At 41.0% G+C, this 21,926-nt stretch overlaps 1 protein-coding gene across 1 annotated transcript in view; it reads right to left on the reverse strand.

The window, feature by feature from the left end:
• The window catches only part of REV3L (REV3 like, DNA directed polymerase zeta catalytic subunit), a 209,912-nt gene that overhangs the window by 32,011 nt on the left and 155,975 nt on the right, over positions 1-21,926 (reverse strand). The window contains exons 19-21 of the mRNA XM_090038057.1: positions 10,397-10,512; positions 2,019-2,137; positions 1,153-1,271 (exon numbers count right to left, since the gene is read on the reverse strand). Of these exons, the coding sequence (XP_089894183.1) occupies positions 1,153-1,271; positions 2,019-2,137; positions 10,397-10,512 (354 nt within the window). The remainder of the gene's footprint in view (positions 1-1,152; positions 1,272-2,018; positions 2,138-10,396; positions 10,513-21,926) is intronic.

Raw genomic sequence — 21,926 nt, forward strand, 5'->3', positions numbered from 1 at the left:
CTGAAAGAAGGGATGCATGAACAGAATTTGAGGCCCGTTTCCAACTGGCTAATTTAAAATTTTAACTCAATAGTGGACTTTTAGAAACCTTAAGTCCAAAGAATCTTTTGTTCTTGTTTGCTTTAATTGTTCTTATTGCTATGAAGTTTGCGAATCAGTGGGAGGATGAAGTCTTTTTTCCAAGTCTCCTTTTCCTTCTCACCAAGGGCAAGAAAATCTGTGTAGAGGGGACAGGACAGGAATTATTACCCTGGCTAATTATTACTATATTTGTTTCATCCATTTGTAAAAGCTAACTGTGGTTTGGCTATAAAGTGATGTCTACAGTCTCCATGAAGTACAGAGGTAGCCTTGTATGTTTACAGTATGGCATGTTTGTTTATAAATTTAAAAATAATATTTATTGCACAGTCACCTTCAAAAACTAGTCGCGTTATAAAAAAAGAACAAAATAGAAATATCATGGAATAGTATCAAGTCAGTACTTTAGTATTATTGTGGTCTGTACTATATATAGATCATATATAACACATACCTTTTGACCCTATATAAAACACACATCACAAATCAAAAATACTAGTGAATGCATCTAGTCCAATGAGGCCTCAAACATCTAATCAGACTTAATATTTAAAGTACACAAGTTTATATTATAAAAGAATGCATTTTATAGTTCAGAGGTTTATTTTTTTTTAATCAAATGCCTGACTTGGTGGATAGGCTGTGTCAAATATTAGTCAACTAAAGTAGACAGTGAAAGCTTGAATAGTAGGGATACTTTGTTAAAAGCCTTCGGTAAATGCCACTTACTACATTAAATGTGAAGGATTAAAAAAAGAGCAGTCTATACTTCTTCAACATGAATAAAATACAATAAATAAATAAATGCATGCTGTATCTCACGGTTACTTTTTCATAAGGAAAGCAACACTACAGTGGGGGCAGATCCACACTTCTGGTTGCAGTGCAGTTGAAAAAACAGGGCAAATCAGTCTGTGCAGAGCTCCATGTGCCAGTGGCTAGCTTTGTTATTTTTTCACTGTACTCCTGTCTGAGGGTGGATTCACCTTAAGTTGAAAAATGTACTTAAAAATGTACATTAAAAATGTACATTAAAAATGATGATGAATTCCTCATCAATCAGATCATTACCTGTAGATGTCCGTCTTGTTGTCAAACCAATCAGACAAAACTCGAGAGGTAAATAGAGGAAAACGCTGGTGAAGAACATGAAAACCCACATTTTCAAAAGCATAATTGGTTAGATTCACCTACAAAAACAAGATATTTGTGATAATGATTCAGTAATTATAGTGTTTCAGTTCAGAAGAATCCTAAACCTTTTTACAAATTTATTCAGATTTAAACTACAAATAGGAATTTATTACTGAACTGCAGTTATCTACAAGAAAATCATTACAAATTTCATAGTCCACAGGAACTAAACAACTACTTAGGACAGAAAGGGAGATTTTTTCTCTACAAAAGAAAAATATAGTTAATATTAAGTTGATTACAGTTACCAAACTGGAATTTGATTAGGGCATAAGTTAAAGTGATTTTCCAAGAAGGCTAACCTGTAACATATGGAACAGCAAAACAGTGAGCAGATTTGACAGTGCAAAACAAATTCAAATATTTCAGTCAGTGAAAGAACTGTACTAGCAATCTCTAAAATTCACTTGGACATAATGAAATTACAAGAAATAACTAAGAAACATTGCTGAAAAGGAAAAGACCAGGATTTCAGTATTTTGTTTCAGTTTGAAATGGAATCCCTGGAATGTCTTAAACAACAAACAGTTGTGTGTGCAAACATCATAAAACTCTACAAGTTGTGAGTAAAACAACATGCATTACAGCACTAATCTACCATAAACTTTGCCAAAGGCTTTCTTGATCGAATGGGATGTAAATCCAAATAGCAGCAGCATGAGATAATCAAATGCAATTAAAAACAAAAACCATCTTTACCTCTTAATACACTTTTTTAAAGACCTATTTTTATTTCATCTTACCTCATGTCTCATCATTCGCCAAATATTTAGGATGATTCGTCCAACAATATTGATTTCGCTCATTGCCTCTGACCCATATTCATCTAGCTCAGGTGCAAATCTGTTCTGTTTCTTGTCATCTAAGAACATGAAAAAAGTATACACTGAGAAAAGTTAAAATACAAGCTATATAAAAATATTCTCTTGGGAAATTCTATGACCTTCCTAGAAATATAGGTTTTAGGATATTTTCCATATTACTGATTAAAACACATTATTTACCAAAAACCTCAAAAGTCTTGAAACCAAACCATCTCCCCTTATTCCCACCCCCCGCCCATTACGCATGTCTGTTTCAGCCTGTAATTTTGGTTTCATTGAAACGGCTCCATTTCAATATACCTTAACGGGAATACACTGGTTCAATGGCACAGTACTGAAATGGTGTCAAACATGCTCCTGCTGCACAACACAAAGAAGTGGCCTCTGTCCCAAGGGTTTGAAGGGATGCCATGCCACATAGGAAAAGAGTACCTTCTTTGTGTGCCTTTCCCAAAATTTTTTTTGTTATATTATCAGAGGGTATACAGTTGGGATTTCTCCTTAATAGGGATAATTTAAAAATGCATTATATTAATTTCACAGTTCAGCATGAAACAGTGAAACAGTTTAATACATTCATCAATTCACTTTTATATCCTCCTTCCTCCCCAACTTTCTCCTCTCCAAGCTCATTCCATTTAATTAGAATTACAGAGCAGAAGCTGTTCTAGAACATCTTTTCACAATTCAAGTGGTGTGCCTATCATTTAGTTGCTTGCTGCACTCCCCTGTCTGACCTAATTGTTCAGTTATGTTCCTATACAGTATCCTAATACACGGGTAGGCAAAATACAGCCCGTGGGACAGATCCAGCCTGCAGCTGCCCTTGCAGTGCTTGGCATAGGACTGAGCCCTGCCCATTCCAACCTGGGGCAGTCCATGCATACAGCTTTCCAATGGGGCTGCTCCTGATGCGGCTGCAGCCACCTGGATACTACTCAGCCCCGCCCCCCCGCTTCCCCACCCCCAGCAGCTCCTTCTCCTACCCTGCTGTGCTGCTCTGGGCAGCAACTGATATGGGGAAGCCATGGGGACATGTGCCAGGTACTACGCACCCAGCCAGGCAGGGGAGAAGCTGCAGCCAGGCGGCTTCTGCCCCACTGTGCGAAGCTCCAGCTCTAGCTCCAGTTCCAGGCCACCTTCCCCCCACTCTGCCCGCCCAGCGTGATGAGCACACACAATATAAGAGTAAGACTTTATTTTGAAATATTATACAATCACCTCTATATCCACTACTCAAACACATAAATCAGGACAAAAATTATTTTTGAAAATAAAATTTTATAGTAAATGTTTGATTTTAGAATATTATTTTTTAATCTATAATTTGTTTAAAAGATTGTGTATACAGACCTTGATAGTTCACCAAAACTAATTAAGTGACCTTCCAGCCAAAATAACTGCCTACCATGTACTAACACAAAAGAGAAAACATTTTTGCAGGGTAGATAAGAAATTAGGTATAAAGCTTGTGTTATCAGAAAGCATTATGTAAATTTACTTTTGAATGCCTCTCAGGAGGCAACTTATTCGCTATCTTTCACTTCTGAGCATCCATAAAAGATTGTAGAAAATACACAAGGGAGAATTCTGTACAATCCTACCAGAGCTTCATAGAACATAAAACTTTTTTTTATGCAGTTGCTCAAACTTGCATCTTGATGAACAATATTTCAACACTCATTTGCCAATAACACATCTTAACAATAAAACCACAGACCAGGGGTCAACAACCTTTTACTGCTACAGGCTCTTGTACTGTGAATTGCAAATCTGTCTTCTCCCCCAGAGTTTGTCACTGATCTCCGTCCCCAGTGGCAACAAAGAGAAGCAAATTCTGCCATGAAGGTAAGTGCGGGAACAAGAGAATAACAGGGAGGGTGCTATAGAGGGCATGAGTGGCATAGTGTGGTTGCATGCTGAAGATCCCCTGTGCCAGAATGGATCTTCACAGGCTAGATCCAGCTATAGGCTGCTGACCCCAGGCATTGACTACAGATAAAAGTTAGCAGCTTGTCATGCACATTGTCAAAATCGAAAAGACAGTTTGTATTTTGCTTACTGTTCCATACTTTTAGAGAGCAAAAATAAGGATTTTCCTCTGAATGGTCAGTTGCACAAGTAAATCAAGGTGATAGCTGCTGCTATTTTCTGTACCTCCTGCAATGTTTAAATATATCTAGTCTTTTTTCTTTTTCTATAGCCATTATAACCCCCATAATTTATGCAAACATTCTCCTGAAAGTCAGCCTACTTAACAGTTTTCCCCCACTGCCTTTATCAAATATTCTCCTCTTTCAACTTTTCTACCAGTCTTTACATTTCTTTCAGGTGCCTCACACTGTATTAACAACACAGATAAGTATTCTGCATTTACAACAGAAATATTCAGTGTCCCATTTCACCTGTAGGGAGAGAGGCCACAAAGTAACAGAGTTTACCCATACACAGAATCATAATCTCTCACACATATATGTGCACACTTACTGCATGCAGCTTTTCAGGAAAGGCATACCCATACAGCAATCCATTCCTTTCTTTCCAACTTCTGGGTCAAAAAAGAAGTTACTTATCATGCAACAACTGTGGGTCTTAAAGCTGTCCTACCTACCTAAATTATATTTTGGAGGGTGCATGTTTCCCCTATGTACAAGACTGGAATAATTTCTAAACTCCAGTACCTGTGTCACTGACAACGGCATAAAAGGCAGTCTCTCCAAAAATCCCATTCCTTCATTAAAATGAACCCAGACTGCCAAAGGTTCCACAACTTCAGGAAAGGCAGACAGATGCTGGAATACATATGGACAACACCTCTAACACAGGCCACATGCAGACATTCAGTTTCTCCTAGGAGAGTTGGTGCTGTTCCAGCTGAAAATCATGAGTGTAAAGATTATCAGGATCTTTCTCCTGGAGCAAAAATGACCAGTCCAGGAAAAAAATACCATGCGTAACCTAAGATAGTGAATGTCTGTACATGCTGTGCTTCCTTCAGCATCCACCCCCTCTCTTGTCCAGGAAAACAGTGTCACTTCTCATATTCTACTGTTTCAGCAGGGAACAGAACATGTCCCCTTCGCAATTCCCACACTGTGTTGCAAGGAAACACAGACTGACCAAAGGCAATCTGGGGCAGCCAGTCAGGGCTGCCCTATGCACTGCTGTCAGGGAGACTAAGGTAGCTTACAGATATGTGCGCATAGGGCTACCTCCTTGCTGCACAGTATCAGCACTGAAAGCTCTTTATTTTAAGAGTTAGATTGGGCCAGGTGCTGCCTCTAAGCTGGGACAGCACCCAGTCAGGTAGCCTGGTGGGTACTGCCATGGAGGAAAGGACTGGGCCCCCTGCAGCTCAGGGTCTAATCACAAAAATGATCGGGCCCCTTGCCATAACATGATGGAAAAATTGAAATGGTTTAGTTTTCAGGGTTTTCATCTATTCTCCACCATTTCAGTTTAGGGAGCACAGAATAAAATAAAAATAAAACCCCTGCCACATGCACCAGCACCAATGGTTAAGTGACGCTTAATGCTTTAGCCTATTTTAATGTGCATTAACTAACTATCACTTTTTAAAAACTGATTCTGCTGAGAATGTATGTTGTACACAGTGACCATGCGGCAATCAGACATCAGAAGGATCAGATCAGAGTCCCAGGCACCTCCTGTATTCGAAAATTTCCTCTAACCTTACCATTTTTCTATCTTTTTTGCCAGCAGGAATAAGGCTGAAATTAATTACATTAGAAAATACCATGATATATTGTGCAGAGATGTGAACTTTGCAGTGTTCCATCTTGTAGCCAAGGGCAGTAAGAAAGAACTTGGCTGATCCCAATGAATACTGCTATTCCAGGAGATTCCATTTTCACAAATAGAGTGAAAGTGTACCCAGAAGTAGAATTTAATACAGAGAGAATTGCTAGAACCACCTCAAAATAAAAAAAAAAAAATGCAAAAAGATCTATACTTCATTTCTTTTCTCTTCTTAACTTTTGTTGCTATAGCTATATATCCAAATAGTGGATTTACTTGATTAGAAGATGAGTGCCCCTTTAACAAGGGGGAAAAAAAGACCCTTGCCTTACAATCAAGCATGAGGTAGTGGAGGGCAGAGCCACTGCTGCTGCATGCCCCGCCACTCCTCCCCCACAGTCCCCAATCTTACCCTGCACTGCTTCGCCCCCTCTTCCCCTCTGCTGCACTCTTCCTTACCTTTGCTCTATGCCAGCAGGCTCTGTCCTCACAGTCAGGAGCATGTGCTCCAGCCTGGCCCTGTTGCAGTAGTGCTGGCTCCATGCAGCTGCTACAGGGCTGGGCTGGAGCCATGCTCTGTACCCTAGGTTATAGCAGGGATGGAGTCTGCCAGTGCAAAGAAAGGGGGGTGGCAGGGGCAGCAGGGGGTGGGTGAAGCTTTGGTGGGGAAGACAAGAACGGGAGGCAGGGACCCAAGCCTGGAGTGGGGGTGGGGAGCAGAAGCAGTGTGGAGGGGCAAGAGGGAGGTGGGGACAGGGGAAGTGGAAGGAACTGGGGCAGCTTAAGGCTGCAGCAGGGGTAGGCATGATGGGGGTATGTGGGGAGAATACAGGCAGCAAGGGGAAGGCTGCCTGCCTCTCTGCCTCCCCCATTACTACCCTCCACCGCCTGCTCTACCATGTGCCCCCCTACGGACTTCTCCATTGTCTGTCCCCACCACAGCCTGCCCATTACTGGACCCTTCATCTCCCCCCGCCAACTGCCTTAAGATGATCCTCCAATTCACGATGATCCTCCAATAAATTAGATTTCATACATGGAATATTATAATACATTATAATACATATTATGTATTATAATGTATTTTATATATATATTTAAATGTATTATAATACATTTAATAATACATTATAATACTTTTATAATACTTTTAAAAGACAGAAATCCAATCATCTTCCCTGATAATATTACTTGAAGAACAAGCTCCCCAGCCACAAAACAACCAGAGGAACAACACCAACCACTTACAACATTCCAACCTCAGACTTGAAACTGAAAACAGCAACCAACCCTCAAACAGCAGATCTCCCCACACACACGCTTACCAAAACTGAAAAATCTGTCCATTCTAAAGGCCTAAATTTCTGCCCAGAAAAATACCCTAACAAAATCAATGTGGAGAACTAGAAGAATTCTTCTGATGCCTCTGCCTCAAGGAATACTTCCACAACCAAACTGAAACCACTTCCAACAACAACTCATCCTCTGACAACACTCAGGAAAAGATCAACCCCAAAAAACCATCAGATTGGACACCTCACAGTGGAAGAAACCCTAATCTTGACCACTACAATGACTGCTTCAGGGAAAGAATGAACAATGAAATAATCAACAAACACACACCACCGTAACAACCTCTCTCTACCAGAGAAAAAGGCCATAGAATCACTAAGATCTAACCACCAAATAGAAATAAAACCAGCAGATAAAGGAGGAGCCATAGTCATCTTAAACCATGGAGACTATACACAGAAACCAACACACAACTCTGACACCACCTACTACAAAGAACTACAAGAAGATCCTACTCGCCTTTTCACCAAGAAACTCAACAGTACCATCCAATCATTTCCAACAGGACTACAAGAAAAACTACAGACCTTGATCCCCCGCTGCCTAACCCAGGGACTTTTTACATGCTCCCTAAAATCCACAAACAAGGCAACCCTGGCAGTTCCATCATACCCAACTATGGGACCCTAACTGAAGAAATATCAAGTTTCGTTGAATCAATCCTAAAACCGCTTGTCACCCACAGAGCAAGTTTTGTCCAAGACACTACAGACTTTCTACGGAAACTTAAAAACATAGACCACTTTCCCAGCAACACCCTCCTAGCCACCATGGATGTTACCAGCCCATATATCAACATCCCACACCAGGATGGCATCCAAGTCTGCCTTGCATATCTACAGGAACAAGATTACAACTCAGAATACAGACCCAAAGATATTACTGACCTTATAACACTTCACCTTCACACACAACAATTTCACTTTTAATAACCAACACTTCCTCCAGAAGATGGGAACAGCTATGGGCACAAAAAAAGCCCCACAGTATGCCAACCTTTTTATGAGCCACCTGGAAGAAGACTTCCTCAAGAACCGGACCATCAAACCCTTGCTATACTTAAAAATATATTGATGACTTCTTCATCATTTGGACTGAACACCTGTAATCTCTGATTGAGTTCCATCAGAAATTCAACAATCACCATCCATCCATCTAACTATCTCTTGAATACTCCAGCACTAACATGTCCTTTTTAGACACAATGATCAGTATCCAGAATGATAAATTACAGTTGTTATACAAGCAACTCATAGACCAACATACATAGGTGTATATGTACACATGTGGGGATGCGGTCAGGAAGGCTAATAGCACCTTGTCATGCATCCACAGATTTATCACGAGCAGGTCCGAGGAGGTGATCCTCTCCCTCTACGTAACATTGGTCAGGCCACAGCTGGAGTACTACGTCCAGTTCTGGGTGCTGCACTGCAAGAGGGATGTCCATTGAGAGGGTCTGAAGGAGGGCCACTCGCATGATTAGGGGGCAGCAGGGCAGGCCCTACGAGAAGAAGCTACAGGACCTGAACCTGTTCAGCCTCCACAAAAGAGGGCTGAGAGGGGATCTGGTGGCCACCTATAAACTTGCCAAGGGGGACCAGCAGGCAATGGGAGAGTCCCTGTTCCCCTGAGCACTACTGGGGGTAACAAGGAATGATGGCCATAAGTTGACTGAGTAGATTCAGGCTAGATATCAGGAGGCACAACTTCACTGTCAGGGTGGCTAGGAGCTAGAACCAACTTCCAAGGGAAGTGGGTGCTTGCCCCTACCCTGGGAGTCTTCAAAAGAAGGCTAGATAGCAACCTAGCTGGGGTCATTTGACCCCAGCATCCTTTCCTACCCATGGCAGGGGGTCAGACTAGATGATCTGCTTAGGTCCCTTCCAACCCTACCAACTATGAAACTATATCTGCGCAGAACCAGCAATCACCCTAAACACACCAAAAAAGCTGTGATATACAGCCAAGCCCTCAGATACCACCGAATTTGCACTGAAGAGAACACCCGGGATTGCCACCTCACCAATATTAAAACGGCTTTCACTCAACAAGGACACTCATCCAGAGAGATAGATCACACGTTTGATACAGCCACCCAGATACCACGTGAAGAACCGCTGCAGTACAGAAGAAAACCCGCCACAAATCGTACACCACTGGTTATGACATATCACCCCTCCCTCAAACCCCTACATAAAATCCTTAAACACCTGCAACCCATACTAGAAAGAGACCTGTTCTTAAAGGGATCTTCCCAGAGCCACCCATCCTAGCTTTCAAACAAGCACCGAACCTTGCCAACCTCATCACCAGAAGCAAACTTCCTCAGACCGAGAACACACCAAATGGATCCAGACCATGGCATGACAAGACATGCAAAACCTGCCAACATCTCCACCACTCCCACAATCACTACATCCCACAACAGAACCATCAGAATTCCTGGATCTAACAGCCGCACCTCCAGAAATGTAATACATCTCATCCAGTGCACCAAATGCCCTGATGGAAAATACATAGGAGACACCAAACAACCACGCGCCAGAATGAACGCACACAGGAAATCTATCAAAGACGGCAATACCCAATTACCTGTGGGGGCACCTTCTCACAAGAAAACCACTTTCTCTTCAGTCTCTCAGTCCTGATCCTCAAAGGAAACTTACAAAACACTTCCCAGAGATGAGCCTATGAACTCCACTTCATCAACTTCCTGGATACTAAAAATCACGGACTAAATATAGACAGTGAATTTATGACACATTATAACCTGCATGACATCTGACTTCCCAGGTACTTCTCCACTATTCATCCCCCTTCTCTCCCCCACACCCAGCCTGTCTCTCACCTACTGACTCATCAATCTACATCTTCACTGACTGCCTGTCTTGTGTGCATACCGGCACTGCCTCTGGCGTTTTTACTTTTCATCCCATCCAGTAAGAGCACACATCAACTGCTGAAACTTCCATAGCCTGAAGAAGGTTTTTTGAACCCTAAAGCTTAAGTAAAAATTGTTCTCCAACTAGTTAGTTGGTTTAATAAAAGATATGAGATTCACCCAAAGAACCTTGTCTGCCCATGTCCTTAGACAAACATAGCTACAGCCTACACCTCTACAATACATTTTTAATTTTTTTTGTGTATAGAATCCAAGTATTATGGTCTATAAAGTAACTCACCTGGTACCCGAGAAATCATATGGCATAAATCAACACTTAATGCAGCAGCCCTCTGTAAGAGGTAACCCCAGGAATGCATCTGGACCTCATATCCTAACAAAATATCTGGGTCATAGCTGAAGGAAAAAAGAGAAATATTATAATAATATAAACACATTATTTTTGGGATTGTTCGCCAACTGTGAGTTTGATTTTTCTCATGGTAAGTGCAACAAGAACAACACCAAAAATTCCCTGAAACCTGGATCTGGTCCTTTGTTAGAACAGGATCTCTCATTTACCAGCACATACAAAAATCTTGTAAATTTTATAACCTTAAATTAAAATCTATTTCATTATATATTTAAAAAGATAAGGAACAGCATATGGATCTCATCAGGTTTTTGGAATGCAACATTTTATTGCCTATAAGTGAAATACTGTTATCGCATCTTGTTAAACTAGTTAGGAGTTGCAGTCCAGTAGCTTCAACAAACTCATTTCTAGTAATCTGGTTTATAATACAAACAGGTTATTATTGTAAACAGCTTCATTCCTGCCAATTTGAAGGGAAATTAATCTTAGGATTATCTGTGCTCATCCATTTTGTATTGTCCTTATAGAGTAGCATAAAAGAAGAAAAGGATAGTTTTATAGCCAAAAATAGAAAACTGGAACCCAGAAGATCATGGTCCTATTCCCAGGTGCTGATACAGATTTCCTATGTAACCCTTAACTATTCTGTACCACTTTCCCTATTTTCAAGTGGGGAGCAATTCAGTAGAATAATTCTTCCTGTGCTGAAAGCCAGTATTTGTAAAGTGCTTAGAAATCCATTAAAAGGAAATTACTTTAAAAGTACAAAAAATATTTAACAAAGCATGCAAGTATGCTAACAGTTCTATAGGTTTGTAATGAGCAGGGATCCTGGTTTTCTCTGTTTAAAAATCTCAAATTCTCTAATTAAAATGCCTCCAAATCCACATTTTTCCACGATTAAAATTAAACCCTACTATATTTAAATCAGCTGGTCTGGACGATCTCCACCCCAGAGTGCTGAGGGAATTAGCTGAGGTCATTGCGGGACCCCTGGCACGGCTTTACGAGCACTCGTGGTACTCCAGTGTGGTGCCAGAGGACTGGAAGAGGGCCAATGTGGTTCCCACCTTCAAAAAAAGGGAGGAAGGAGGACCCGGAGAACTATAGGCCAGTTAGTCTTACCTCGATCCTGGGTAAGCCTTTTGAGAGAATCATTCTGGCACATGTCCACGAGGGGCCAGCAGGGGAGATTATGCTTGGGGCAACAAACACGGGTTCATTAGAGGCAGGTCCCGTCAGACCAACCTGGTGGCCTTCTACGACCAGGTCACCAAATCTTAAATGCAGGGGTAGCAGTGGACATAGTCTTTCTGGACTTTTGGAAGGTCTTTGACACTGTCTCTCACCCCATTCTCATTAAGAAACTGGGGAACTGTGGTGTCAACACCTACACAGTCAATTGGGTCGCCAACTGGCTGGAGGGCTGCACCCAGAGAGTGGTGGTGGACGGTCATTTTCGACCTGGAGGGATGTGGGCAGTGGGGTTCTGCAGGGCTTGGTCCTCAGGCCCACACTGTTCAACGACGTCATCAGGGCACCGCACTTCAAGAGGGATGTGGATAACATGGAGAGGGTCCAAAGGAGGGCCACTCGCATGATCGGGGGCAGCAGGGCAGACCCTATGAGGAGTGGCTACGGGACCTGAACCTGTTCAGCCTCCACAAGAGAAGGCTGAGGGGGGATCTAGTGGCCTGTTACAAACTAGTCAGAAGGGACCAGCAGGCATTGGGGGAGTCCCTGTTTCCCCGAGCACTACCAGGAGTGACTAGAAATAACGGTCACAAGCTGGCAGAAGGTAAATTCAGACTAGACATCAGGAGGCGCTACTTCACTGTCAGGACAGCTAGGATCTGGAATCAACTTCTAAGCGAAGAGGTGCTGGCTCCTACCCTAGGGGTCTTTAAGACAAGGCTTGACAATCACCTTGTTGGGGTCGTTTTAACCCCAGTACTCTTTCCTGCCATGGCAGGAGGTCAGACTTGATGATCTGCTCAGGTCCCTTCCAACCCTACTAATTATGAAACTATATATACAGGTATCAGTTGAACATATTTTACTGCTATATTTACAATTTTAAGGTAATTTGGAAGCCTACCAGTGCCTCCTTTTCTCCTGTAAAAGAAAAGCTGTGTTTGTCTCCATTAAATGAGAAAATCTGTATTTTTCCTCTGTGAACAGAAAACCCAGATCCCTGGAAATGAGACAGTTCCCACTCTGATTGATTCACCATCTCAAGTCTTGTCAACATAGTTTATGAGCACATGCAGAATTGTTTTGATTTCACTGGGACTTTGTTTAAGGATATGGCCCACACTGGCACGGTTGGAAGCTTGATTGGGACCTAAACTTTTTCCTGAGTAGAGACATGCATGCATAGTGTCTACCAACTTATTCTGTAAGTGGTAGATGTTAGTCTTTGCCCTTCTATCTGCATATTTGTATTATAGTACTTCCCTGCCAACATTTAGTAAGACTAACAATAGTTATTTAATAGTTTTTAAGCTCTACCTTTATGTTCTCTTTGCTACCTCTAAACACCCCTGGCAACACAGATTCTGGGCAGCTGTTTAAGTTTGTGATGTCATTTGACAGAAGTATAGCTATTAGGGGTGTGTGAAGTGGGCCCTAGTCAATTTGGATTTGGCCCAAATCAGGGACAGTGATTCAGTTAGTTGATTTGGATCACCGTCCCCGATTAGATTTGGCTGAATCCAATTCTGAAGATTTGATACTGATTCGCAGAATCAGCGATTCATACATAGACACAGCTTTAAATGTTTTTTCTACATACCTTGAGGTACCAGAGTGGCTTGTGAATGCTGTGATGCTGGGGTGCATGGAGCATCCCACAGGAGCGCGGGGGGTCCCTTCACGTGCTCAGTGGCGAACCCGGAAGTGGACCGGAAGTACTTCATAGTAGTACATAGAGGTATGTAGAAAATATCAATTCGGAAGGCTCCGAATTGATTCAGAGAGATTAAAGGGTCTCCCAATTCGATTTGGAGATTTGGCCACCAAAAATCAGGCCAAATCAAAATCAGGGACTGAAGCTGCACACAGCCCTACTAGTCATGCATTGAGGAAGTCCTTCCTAGAAACGCTGCCACAGCTGCCTTTAGCTTCTCCCCATAACTTCTGGTTCCATAGGAGAATAAGTACAGTGTGTTTTCTGTATCTTCTATTAGGGCTCTTACATGATTTGTAAAAAGTACAATCGTTCCCTTGCATGTTATTATAATCAAAGCTCACTTTTGATGATAAATCTTTATAATACTTGATAGGAACTAAAACTTGGGGAAAATTCTGTTACCTATCAAAAATGAAGGCTGGAAACCAGACATGCAGACCCACTAACTCCATTTTCCTCTCAACTTTTAAAAATAGAAATCTTCTTTTTTCTACTTGTTAACATACCTCACATTTTTACTTGCACTGAGAAGAGGTACAACAGAAACAGAGTAAATCCTTTTGAGGAAAAAAACTACTTTGAGATAACTTTGCTTTGAAAAAAAATTCTCTAGTCTACTGCTACAGGTTTCACATTTTAGTACCTTCGTTTTTAATTTTACTAATAGCCAAGTCTAAATTAAACAAATTTTACTGCAGTAATCTGTATATATTGCAGAATATGGGTTATCTTGTGCTACCATATATTGTTTTGATTTTGAGAATAAGTATTTTTCCTTCCTACTTTCAATTTTCTGACACCTTGGAGATGTTAAAAGGTTTCAGCTAAGATTTTAAATATTGAAATGTTTTGACGGTGAACCTTCTCTTAGCATAGCAAGTTAAGAAGTCTGGAATTTGTCTTTAGATGTCAAAAAACCCTTTGCTGCTAGATACAAAATAGTATCAAGACAAAAAGAAAACAAAAATTACTGAATTCTGATCCCTAATCAGCTTGTAGTAGAGTTAAAAAAAAAACCTAGTTATTCAGAATTTGTCAGGGGCAAAGAAAGGAAGCTAGCCTCACTGCTTTCTAGCAAGAGAATCGCAATTAAAAAATTAACATTTGCTACTTCAGAGAAAGCACAGTGATTCTCAATCAAGGTTTTGAAAGAGTACAGATTTTCCAACCTGAGCTCTGGAGAGGGAAAAAAAATCTTTTTAACCATCTTTAACAACAATATACTAAACATCACAGACTGATTAATTTTCCTATTAATTTTAGCAGACTAACTTGGTAGTGGCATTTCTCAATCTGTGAATTAAATACTATAATGGGTATTCTTGGAAGGGTGTGTTAGAGAATTTCATATCTCACCATTTTCATATCTGAAGATTGTTTCACATTGTCCAAAGGGGGAAAAACAACTTTCACTAATACCAACATATGGTGCAATAAAACGTGAAAACTGCCTTTCTTATTTGAGAGACTTGAAAGTGTCTAGTGTTACATGATGAATGTTCACTATTGCTTGGGATCCCCTCCTCTCTGAGTTAGCAATGAACAGATACTTTGTTAAAAGGCACTGAGCTGGAGAAGAGGCTGTCATCTTCTCTTTGAGACCCATAACCGATTTCCTTATCATGAATGATAAATGAAGATGTTATACAGCTTTTTCCTGCAAGAGCTGGAGTATCAATCAGCCTTGCCCAGTTGCCTGACCAAATTCCAATGGATTACTATTTAGATCTGCAAATATTCCCCTTTTTGTTGGAACTGGATACAGAATTTTCATCTAAGTTGTGCGCTAAACAATTAACTAGAAGAGGTGCTGTGTACACAGTGTACACAGTGATCCTCATGTGTTGTTTTCCAAATGAGATTAAAACATTTCCTACTTCAGGATGGAAGTTGGTATATAAATATAGATAAGACTTCTTGACTTCCTTATGAAACCTTCAGGTATATCTGACTAATTTTAAAAGAAAACCAATGTAAGTATTTAAAATGTTATATATATATTTAAGTAATGTGAAATGATTTAATTAGGTCATAATGTCAAGCACTGTCAAGTTAAAAGTTAGTGTGCTGATTGGGCAAGCCACTAAGGGCTTGTCTACATAGAGAAATCAATGCACAGTAAGAGGCCGCAAATTTATGGCACACCGCCTATTCAGTACTACTTTCCTACATGGACATGTTTAGCATTCAGTAAACTTAATGAGCTAGTCTAGTGCATTTACTGAGCACAGAACTGCCCTATATAGAAAGGTCCTTTGTCTCTATACAATTCAGTTTATAAAACTACAGCGATGGTACCCTGCAAAGGTGTTGAGAGAATAAACACATTTAAAAAGATTTGTGAGTTGCCCGTGTACTGCAGGCTGGATCATAATGCATATACACTAAAGGGCAGAATTAATATTGTCCAGATATCCATAAGCTAAATTTGCTACTGAAATAATTCTTTTTTAAATATAAGTCTTTGCATGTGTTTATCTCATATTTTAAAGAAAAAAATATTTTTAAAAAGTAATTATTGCAATAGGAACAACTCCCATTAAATATCACCCAGAGAGCATTCTTGTTCCATATGGAGCAAAGGCACAAAGCTCATCAGCTCTTTTCTTTTCCTCCCCCTCTCAGCTGCACTCAGCTTCCAGGAGTACACGTACATGCCACTTCTGAGGGTCAGCCCTGTCTTTAAATGCTTGTATTATTTTGCAGACTGCCAAATGTTCCTGAAGAATGCAAACAAGACAAGGCAAAATGGCTACTTGACTGTTTCACTTAACAAAAGTAACTGGGAGCATTTATTTATGTAGCCTGAGAGCTTCTCTCTGCTAGATAAGGATTTGCTAAATATGATGGAAGCATGAAAAGGTCAAAGATCCTTTATAGCGGAAAGTACAAAATAGCTTAATTGTTCATATTATAAACCATCTTTCTTAATTCCCTAAAAAACCCCCTTTTACTGTAGAATATGATCGAATGAAACTGTATTTTATCTGTCAAATCAAAATTTTGTTTTGGCTTACACAGGTCTAATTGTAGGAATAATCTTTATGTCATATCACCTTCATAGTCAAAACGTGTATCAAATCCTGAACTCTTCCTTACTTTCTCTGATACAATACTCAAAGAGTTTAGATTCTGTTTATTGTAGATGGTTAGTTAACCTTTCAACCTTAGTGCCAATACCATAGTTTTAGGACTGGTGGATTATGTACGAAAGATCTAGTTTTTTGCTTAGAGTTGATATTTTAGTAGTTGGACATAATAAACATCTGCAATTCTGTCAAGAAAATTCTTTCTTCAACATAAGACCCAAAGCCTACTATATAGGATGACCCCATTTGTTATGGCTAAGGACCTACTAAATTTGGAGCAGCTACCTGCTGATATGGGGGGTGGCTATACCTCTCGCCACTGAGTGGCTGCCAGGGCTTCCTCTCATGTGGCCCCACCCCTGCTGCTGATTGGTAGAGAGAAGCAGGGCCACATCACAGGCAGCCCTTGCAGCCAATCAGCAGCGAGATGCAGGGATAATAGCCATCTTGCCAGCAGCACTTCAAGGGGGCACATCACTCTCTCCCCTTGCCTGCCCCACCAGGCTGCCGCAGCACCCTGAAGACTGCTGGGGTGCTAGCATTTTATTTTCAGTAAGTTTTTTTTCCTCTGTGGATTTTGTGGGCATTGCCCACTTGCCAGATTTCATGAAATCCATGAAATTGCAATTTCAGTATGTCCCTAGTTATGGCTAATGTCCCTAATTCAGGGCCGAAGCCCCAGGTGGCCTGTCCGACCTGAGACAGAAGTAAAAGTGACAATTGCCATGAATCCCTTTTCAGTCAGAGTGCTAACTTCATGGTTGTTATAAGATGACGCACAATTTATCTGACTGATGCTGGCAGTGGTAACTGAGGAAAAACTGCAAGGAGATATTAGGGAAATGGCTTATCCATACTTGCATTGTGATATTGCAGTTGCTTTTTATACTTTCTTTATCTGCACTCCTCCTCACCACTTTCTATGAAATCATGTGTTGTAGTTTTAGGTTTCAGGAAGCCCATATTGCTCCAGGAAAGCTACCTTATTAAGAGGCATAGCATTCAGGTCAGTTTTAAGAACTGACAAGCCTTAATAGTGGTAGTTGAGAGCTGTTGGCTGGGAAAAATGTGATTGGGGTGGGAAGCATGTCTGCCAGCACAGAGTGCCCTTTGGTTGGCACCACCTGCTACAATAAAAGCGTAGGCACTGAAACTATTTTGCATACTGTTGCCAACCTCTCTGCAGAGATGAAAAGCAGAATTTGTACTACTAGGATTTAAATGCAGTGTTAGTTACAAACAAATCGTCCACTCTGTAAAGAGAAAAAAAAAATGCTTATTTTCCTTTCTAGTCAGAAAGGGTCACACAGCACTAGTGTTTCTTTTCTGTCATTTCCTCTTCCCTCCCATTCTATGGTAAATATTTCCTTTTATTCCAATGAATAGTAAGTTCACACTGTCTTCCTTCCCTTTCCTAGTGCTTGTTTTTCCTGACTACACATCCTTCTTCAGCTGAACTTGGGGGAACTCAAGAAAAGAATTTAGACTAGACCTACAATACAGGCAGTATTTAGAGCCTAAGGATTTTTTTTTTCCAGTTCACTTTAGTCCAGTGGTGCTCAACCCTTCTGCCTCCCTGGCTAGATGGGCAGTGCCTGGCCTGTCTACAAGCTGGAACTGACCAGTGGGCCCGATCCAGCAAGAGGCAGGCACAGCAATACGCAATTCAGCCATGCAGAGGGGTGCAGGTGCAGCCTGGCCTCATTCCAGCTGTGTGGAGGGAGGAGACATGGCCCAGCCTCAACCTGGCTATGCGCATGGCGGGGGGAGGAGAGCTTAGCTCTGGTCTGGCCACAAGGTTGAGGGGACAAAGTGCATTGCCTGGCCCCAACCCAGCTGCATGAGACTTGGGAATTCTGGAACGGGGGAGAGGTGGCAATATTAGTTGCCAAGTGCATGCTATAGCTGTGTAGGCCAGGGATTGAGTACCCCAGCTTTAAGGGCAAATAAACCCACAGAGCTGGCAATGTAGAGTCAGAACACATTCCCAGAGGTAACCTCTACAGAGAAGGAAGACACTGCTGTCCTGGGAAAAGTTATTTTGTAAACCTACTTTAAAACATCTTCATTTTAAAATCTGTATATTTTTCTGTACAATTTTTCTCCACTGTACCACCTAATGGTGAAATTTTGGCCATTTTTTCTTATTACATATGCCATATACATACTGTAAAGTATCTAATATGGAAATTTAGCTAATTTTCATATCCATGTGATATTTTACATGGAAAAGCACTCAACGAGATTTAAGTGTTAAAGAACTGTTGTTTAATATAGCAAAACAGGCTTGTTTTTAAAAAATGACTAGTTTTTAAACACAATCTTTGAAGATATTGAGCTCTTGTACCCCAATATATATATTTCTATATCCTCTCTCAGAAGGTACCCCTTGCTTCCTTACTTTGGAGGATGGTGGTGAACCATGCAGCAGTGAATCCACTGACTCTCTCCATGTCACATCTGTTCCCGATTCCCCTACCTCTATGGCATGCAGAGAAGTGTGCATTTGTTTAAAATACTGCACAGTAGAACAATACCTTTTCTACTGCATTTGTGGACCTCTGAACAGTTTGGAGAGGCAGAATTTACCCTAAAAGTGAAGAGGCCCATAACATTTTAATTTCTCTTTCATTGGAATCCGCTGCTCCATCAGGCTTTAGTTTTCCCACCTTTGACGTTTCCAAGAAAAAAATTCTTGAAAAGTTCCTTTGGCCATGCTCTCAGGAAGCCCATTTACCAGTGTCGTCTAGTGGTTTGCTTAAGGAACTACAGGCACATCTTTCTCCAGCATACCGCCTTTGGGTTCACACAAACAGGTTTTACAGGACTTTTTTTTTTTTTTTTTAAAATACCAGATCAGACTTTCTTGATTTCTTCTGACTTGCTTCAGACTGGCCTCCTTTCAACACTAAGAAATTCTACTCCAGTAGAACAAGGGATTAATTTATTTAAGCAGCGGAGAGCCGTTCTCCATATGAGTAGATGTTGAGCTGTCCCAAGAACAACCTTAAGAGCCCAGAACCCCTGCACTTTTTTATGTTGGCTGTCAAACACATTTGTGGGCCCTGCAGCTTCACCCCCACACTGCTGCAGTCAACAGAGCTCAAGTCAGGCTGCAGGAGACTTCTGGGCTGTGGGGACCTACTCACCATGGAGTGACTTAGTAATCATGCTTTTCTTTATACCACTGCCACTGAAATTTGTTCTCCAATTCTTCTGCAGTTAATCTCTTGCCATGGTGTTTCTAATTTGAGTTCTTTACTGCCCTCCCTAGGTCTTGCACCTCAGGTAATTTAATTTTGCTAAAACCTATGGCTCTTTTTCCTCTTAACTGCCTCCTATCAGCTGTCTCTACACGAGAAGCCACCCAGTTACTCCAAGTTGTGAGTGCTTCCAGTCATCTAAAAGAATGGATGTCCCTTTTCAGCAATCATCTCTTAGCAATACAGTTGAGAGTCTCTGTCTTCCTTTCCAATGTCCCATCAGTAAGGACAAAACTGACATCAAAACCAGTCTGCTCCTTTAAAGATTCCTCCAGGGCAATGGATTATCATCAGGCTTTTTGGTCAAAAGTTGGAATACCCAACTCCAGATGATCAGTCAGTTGACTCGGGTTGTTTCATCTCAAATGGGCTTTCACAGGTTTTAGAAGACAGACTCACTCCACCTTCAGTTTTGAGAACAGACTTCATCTTCACTTCCAGGACCTTTTCTGTATCTCATCCTCAGAGGATAGCTTAATCTTTTAAATCTTTGGAAAAGACTGAATTATGGACAGTCTAACCCTGACACGTAAAAATTCCAAGCAACTGAACTTCTCCATAGACACTAGTCCAATGCAAAGTCCACATCTTCCATGTGCTTTTTTTCAGAAATGTAGAAGAATAGCCTATCCTTTCACACCAGGTCTGCTTGAACCAAGAGGGCTGGGATCTGCAAATTTTCCTTCCCCCCAAAAATCAGCATTTTTTTTTAAGCATGCTTGAAGGAAGAAACAACTGGCTGAAACACAAACCACAAACACTACTTTTTGGACCACCCTTTAAGGTGGTGTAACTGAGTTTCTAGAAAAAGGCTCTGAAAAACATCTTACCAAATCTTGACCACTGTGCCTAAGCCCAGCCTAATCTAGCCAAGCTATACCTAGTCGAGCCTTGCTAGAGCAAGCAAGCTTCAGGACATTTTACCAAGCTCATAACTTTCAACAGTGCAAGGAGTGACTAACAAGCCTTTCATCTGCTCCACTTTTATCAAGTCCAGGAACTGTTCAGTTTATGCTGCCTTGAAAGTATCCTTTTTCAAGACAACAAACCCCTACCAGCTCAGGTATACCTTTACTTGCAGGGAAGTTCCAGAATATCTCTACAGCTTTGGACTGATTTCATTTTTGAAAGACATGCCCTCATAATAAATTATGAAAGACATCTGTGATGATTTTTCTATCATCTCTGCTCCATGATCTAGGTGGCATCTTGAAACCTCTTTCCTTTGTTCTCCACACAGTTACCCTGAGTATTTGTGCTCCCATTTTCCATGAGTGTTCCTATTTTCTCTGAGCAATTGACACTTCTGCTACTGAACCTCTCCCAGCAGGGAAAGTCAGGCTATTTCTCATCTCCTCCAATATCTCCTTTAACATAATCTTCCCAATTCTATCACAAGAAACACTTTGATTTATACTGCAAACTTGTTGTTATATTCAAAGAGTCAAGAGGACTTCAACAGAAAACACTTGTGACTGATTTGAGAGAAACTCTGGATTCATTTCAGAGGCCTGTTTTTATGTGCTATGTGCCACCTTTTGTTGATCAGATAGACTCTATTAATTCCAAGTAGTGACTTTCAGTTTGTCATCTGCTTTATGGGCACCTATATTTATCTTGGTGGTCAATATGAGATAACAGGGTATCCAGATTTAGTGCTCACTGAATGATCTCTTGGTAAAATTAAAACTACATGAGATTTCAACTCATCATTTCAACTGGGCTTTCTGAAGCAGCAGATATCCTTATTACCTAGTCCTCTAGAGGATACTCCTCCTTCATTCCATAACTTTCCGATTAGGTAATGGAACTGACACCACCTCCAACTAGCCAATGCTGTGCACCCTGTAACTGATGCAGAGCCCTTGGGTCATTTGTTCAAGGGAAAAATCACTGGCAGACTCAGGACAACTCCAAATGACAAGACTTTTTTTTTTTAAATCAAGAACCTCAGATGGCCATCCATATGAAATAGGAATAAATGATCCTCTCTAAAGAGCTCAGCTTGGAACTAATTTCCTCCAGAACTACCAAAAATTGAGATTGCAAGTCTGCCTCCCTTGATCCATTCTTCCAGAATTTGCAACTACTCACACAAAGTAATCAGAGTTCTGCCTCAAAACAGAACAAAAAATGGATAAGAAGAAAAGGTCTAAAAAAAAGATTCTGTTGTACTTGGAATGTCAGGACCC

This window comes from Crocodylus siamensis, chromosome 1, assembly GCF_052110815.1.
Source record: "Crocodylus siamensis isolate JL-2025a chromosome 1, ASM5211081v1, whole genome shotgun sequence".
NCBI classification, from domain to species: Eukaryota; Metazoa; Chordata; order Crocodylia; family Crocodylidae; genus Crocodylus; species Crocodylus siamensis.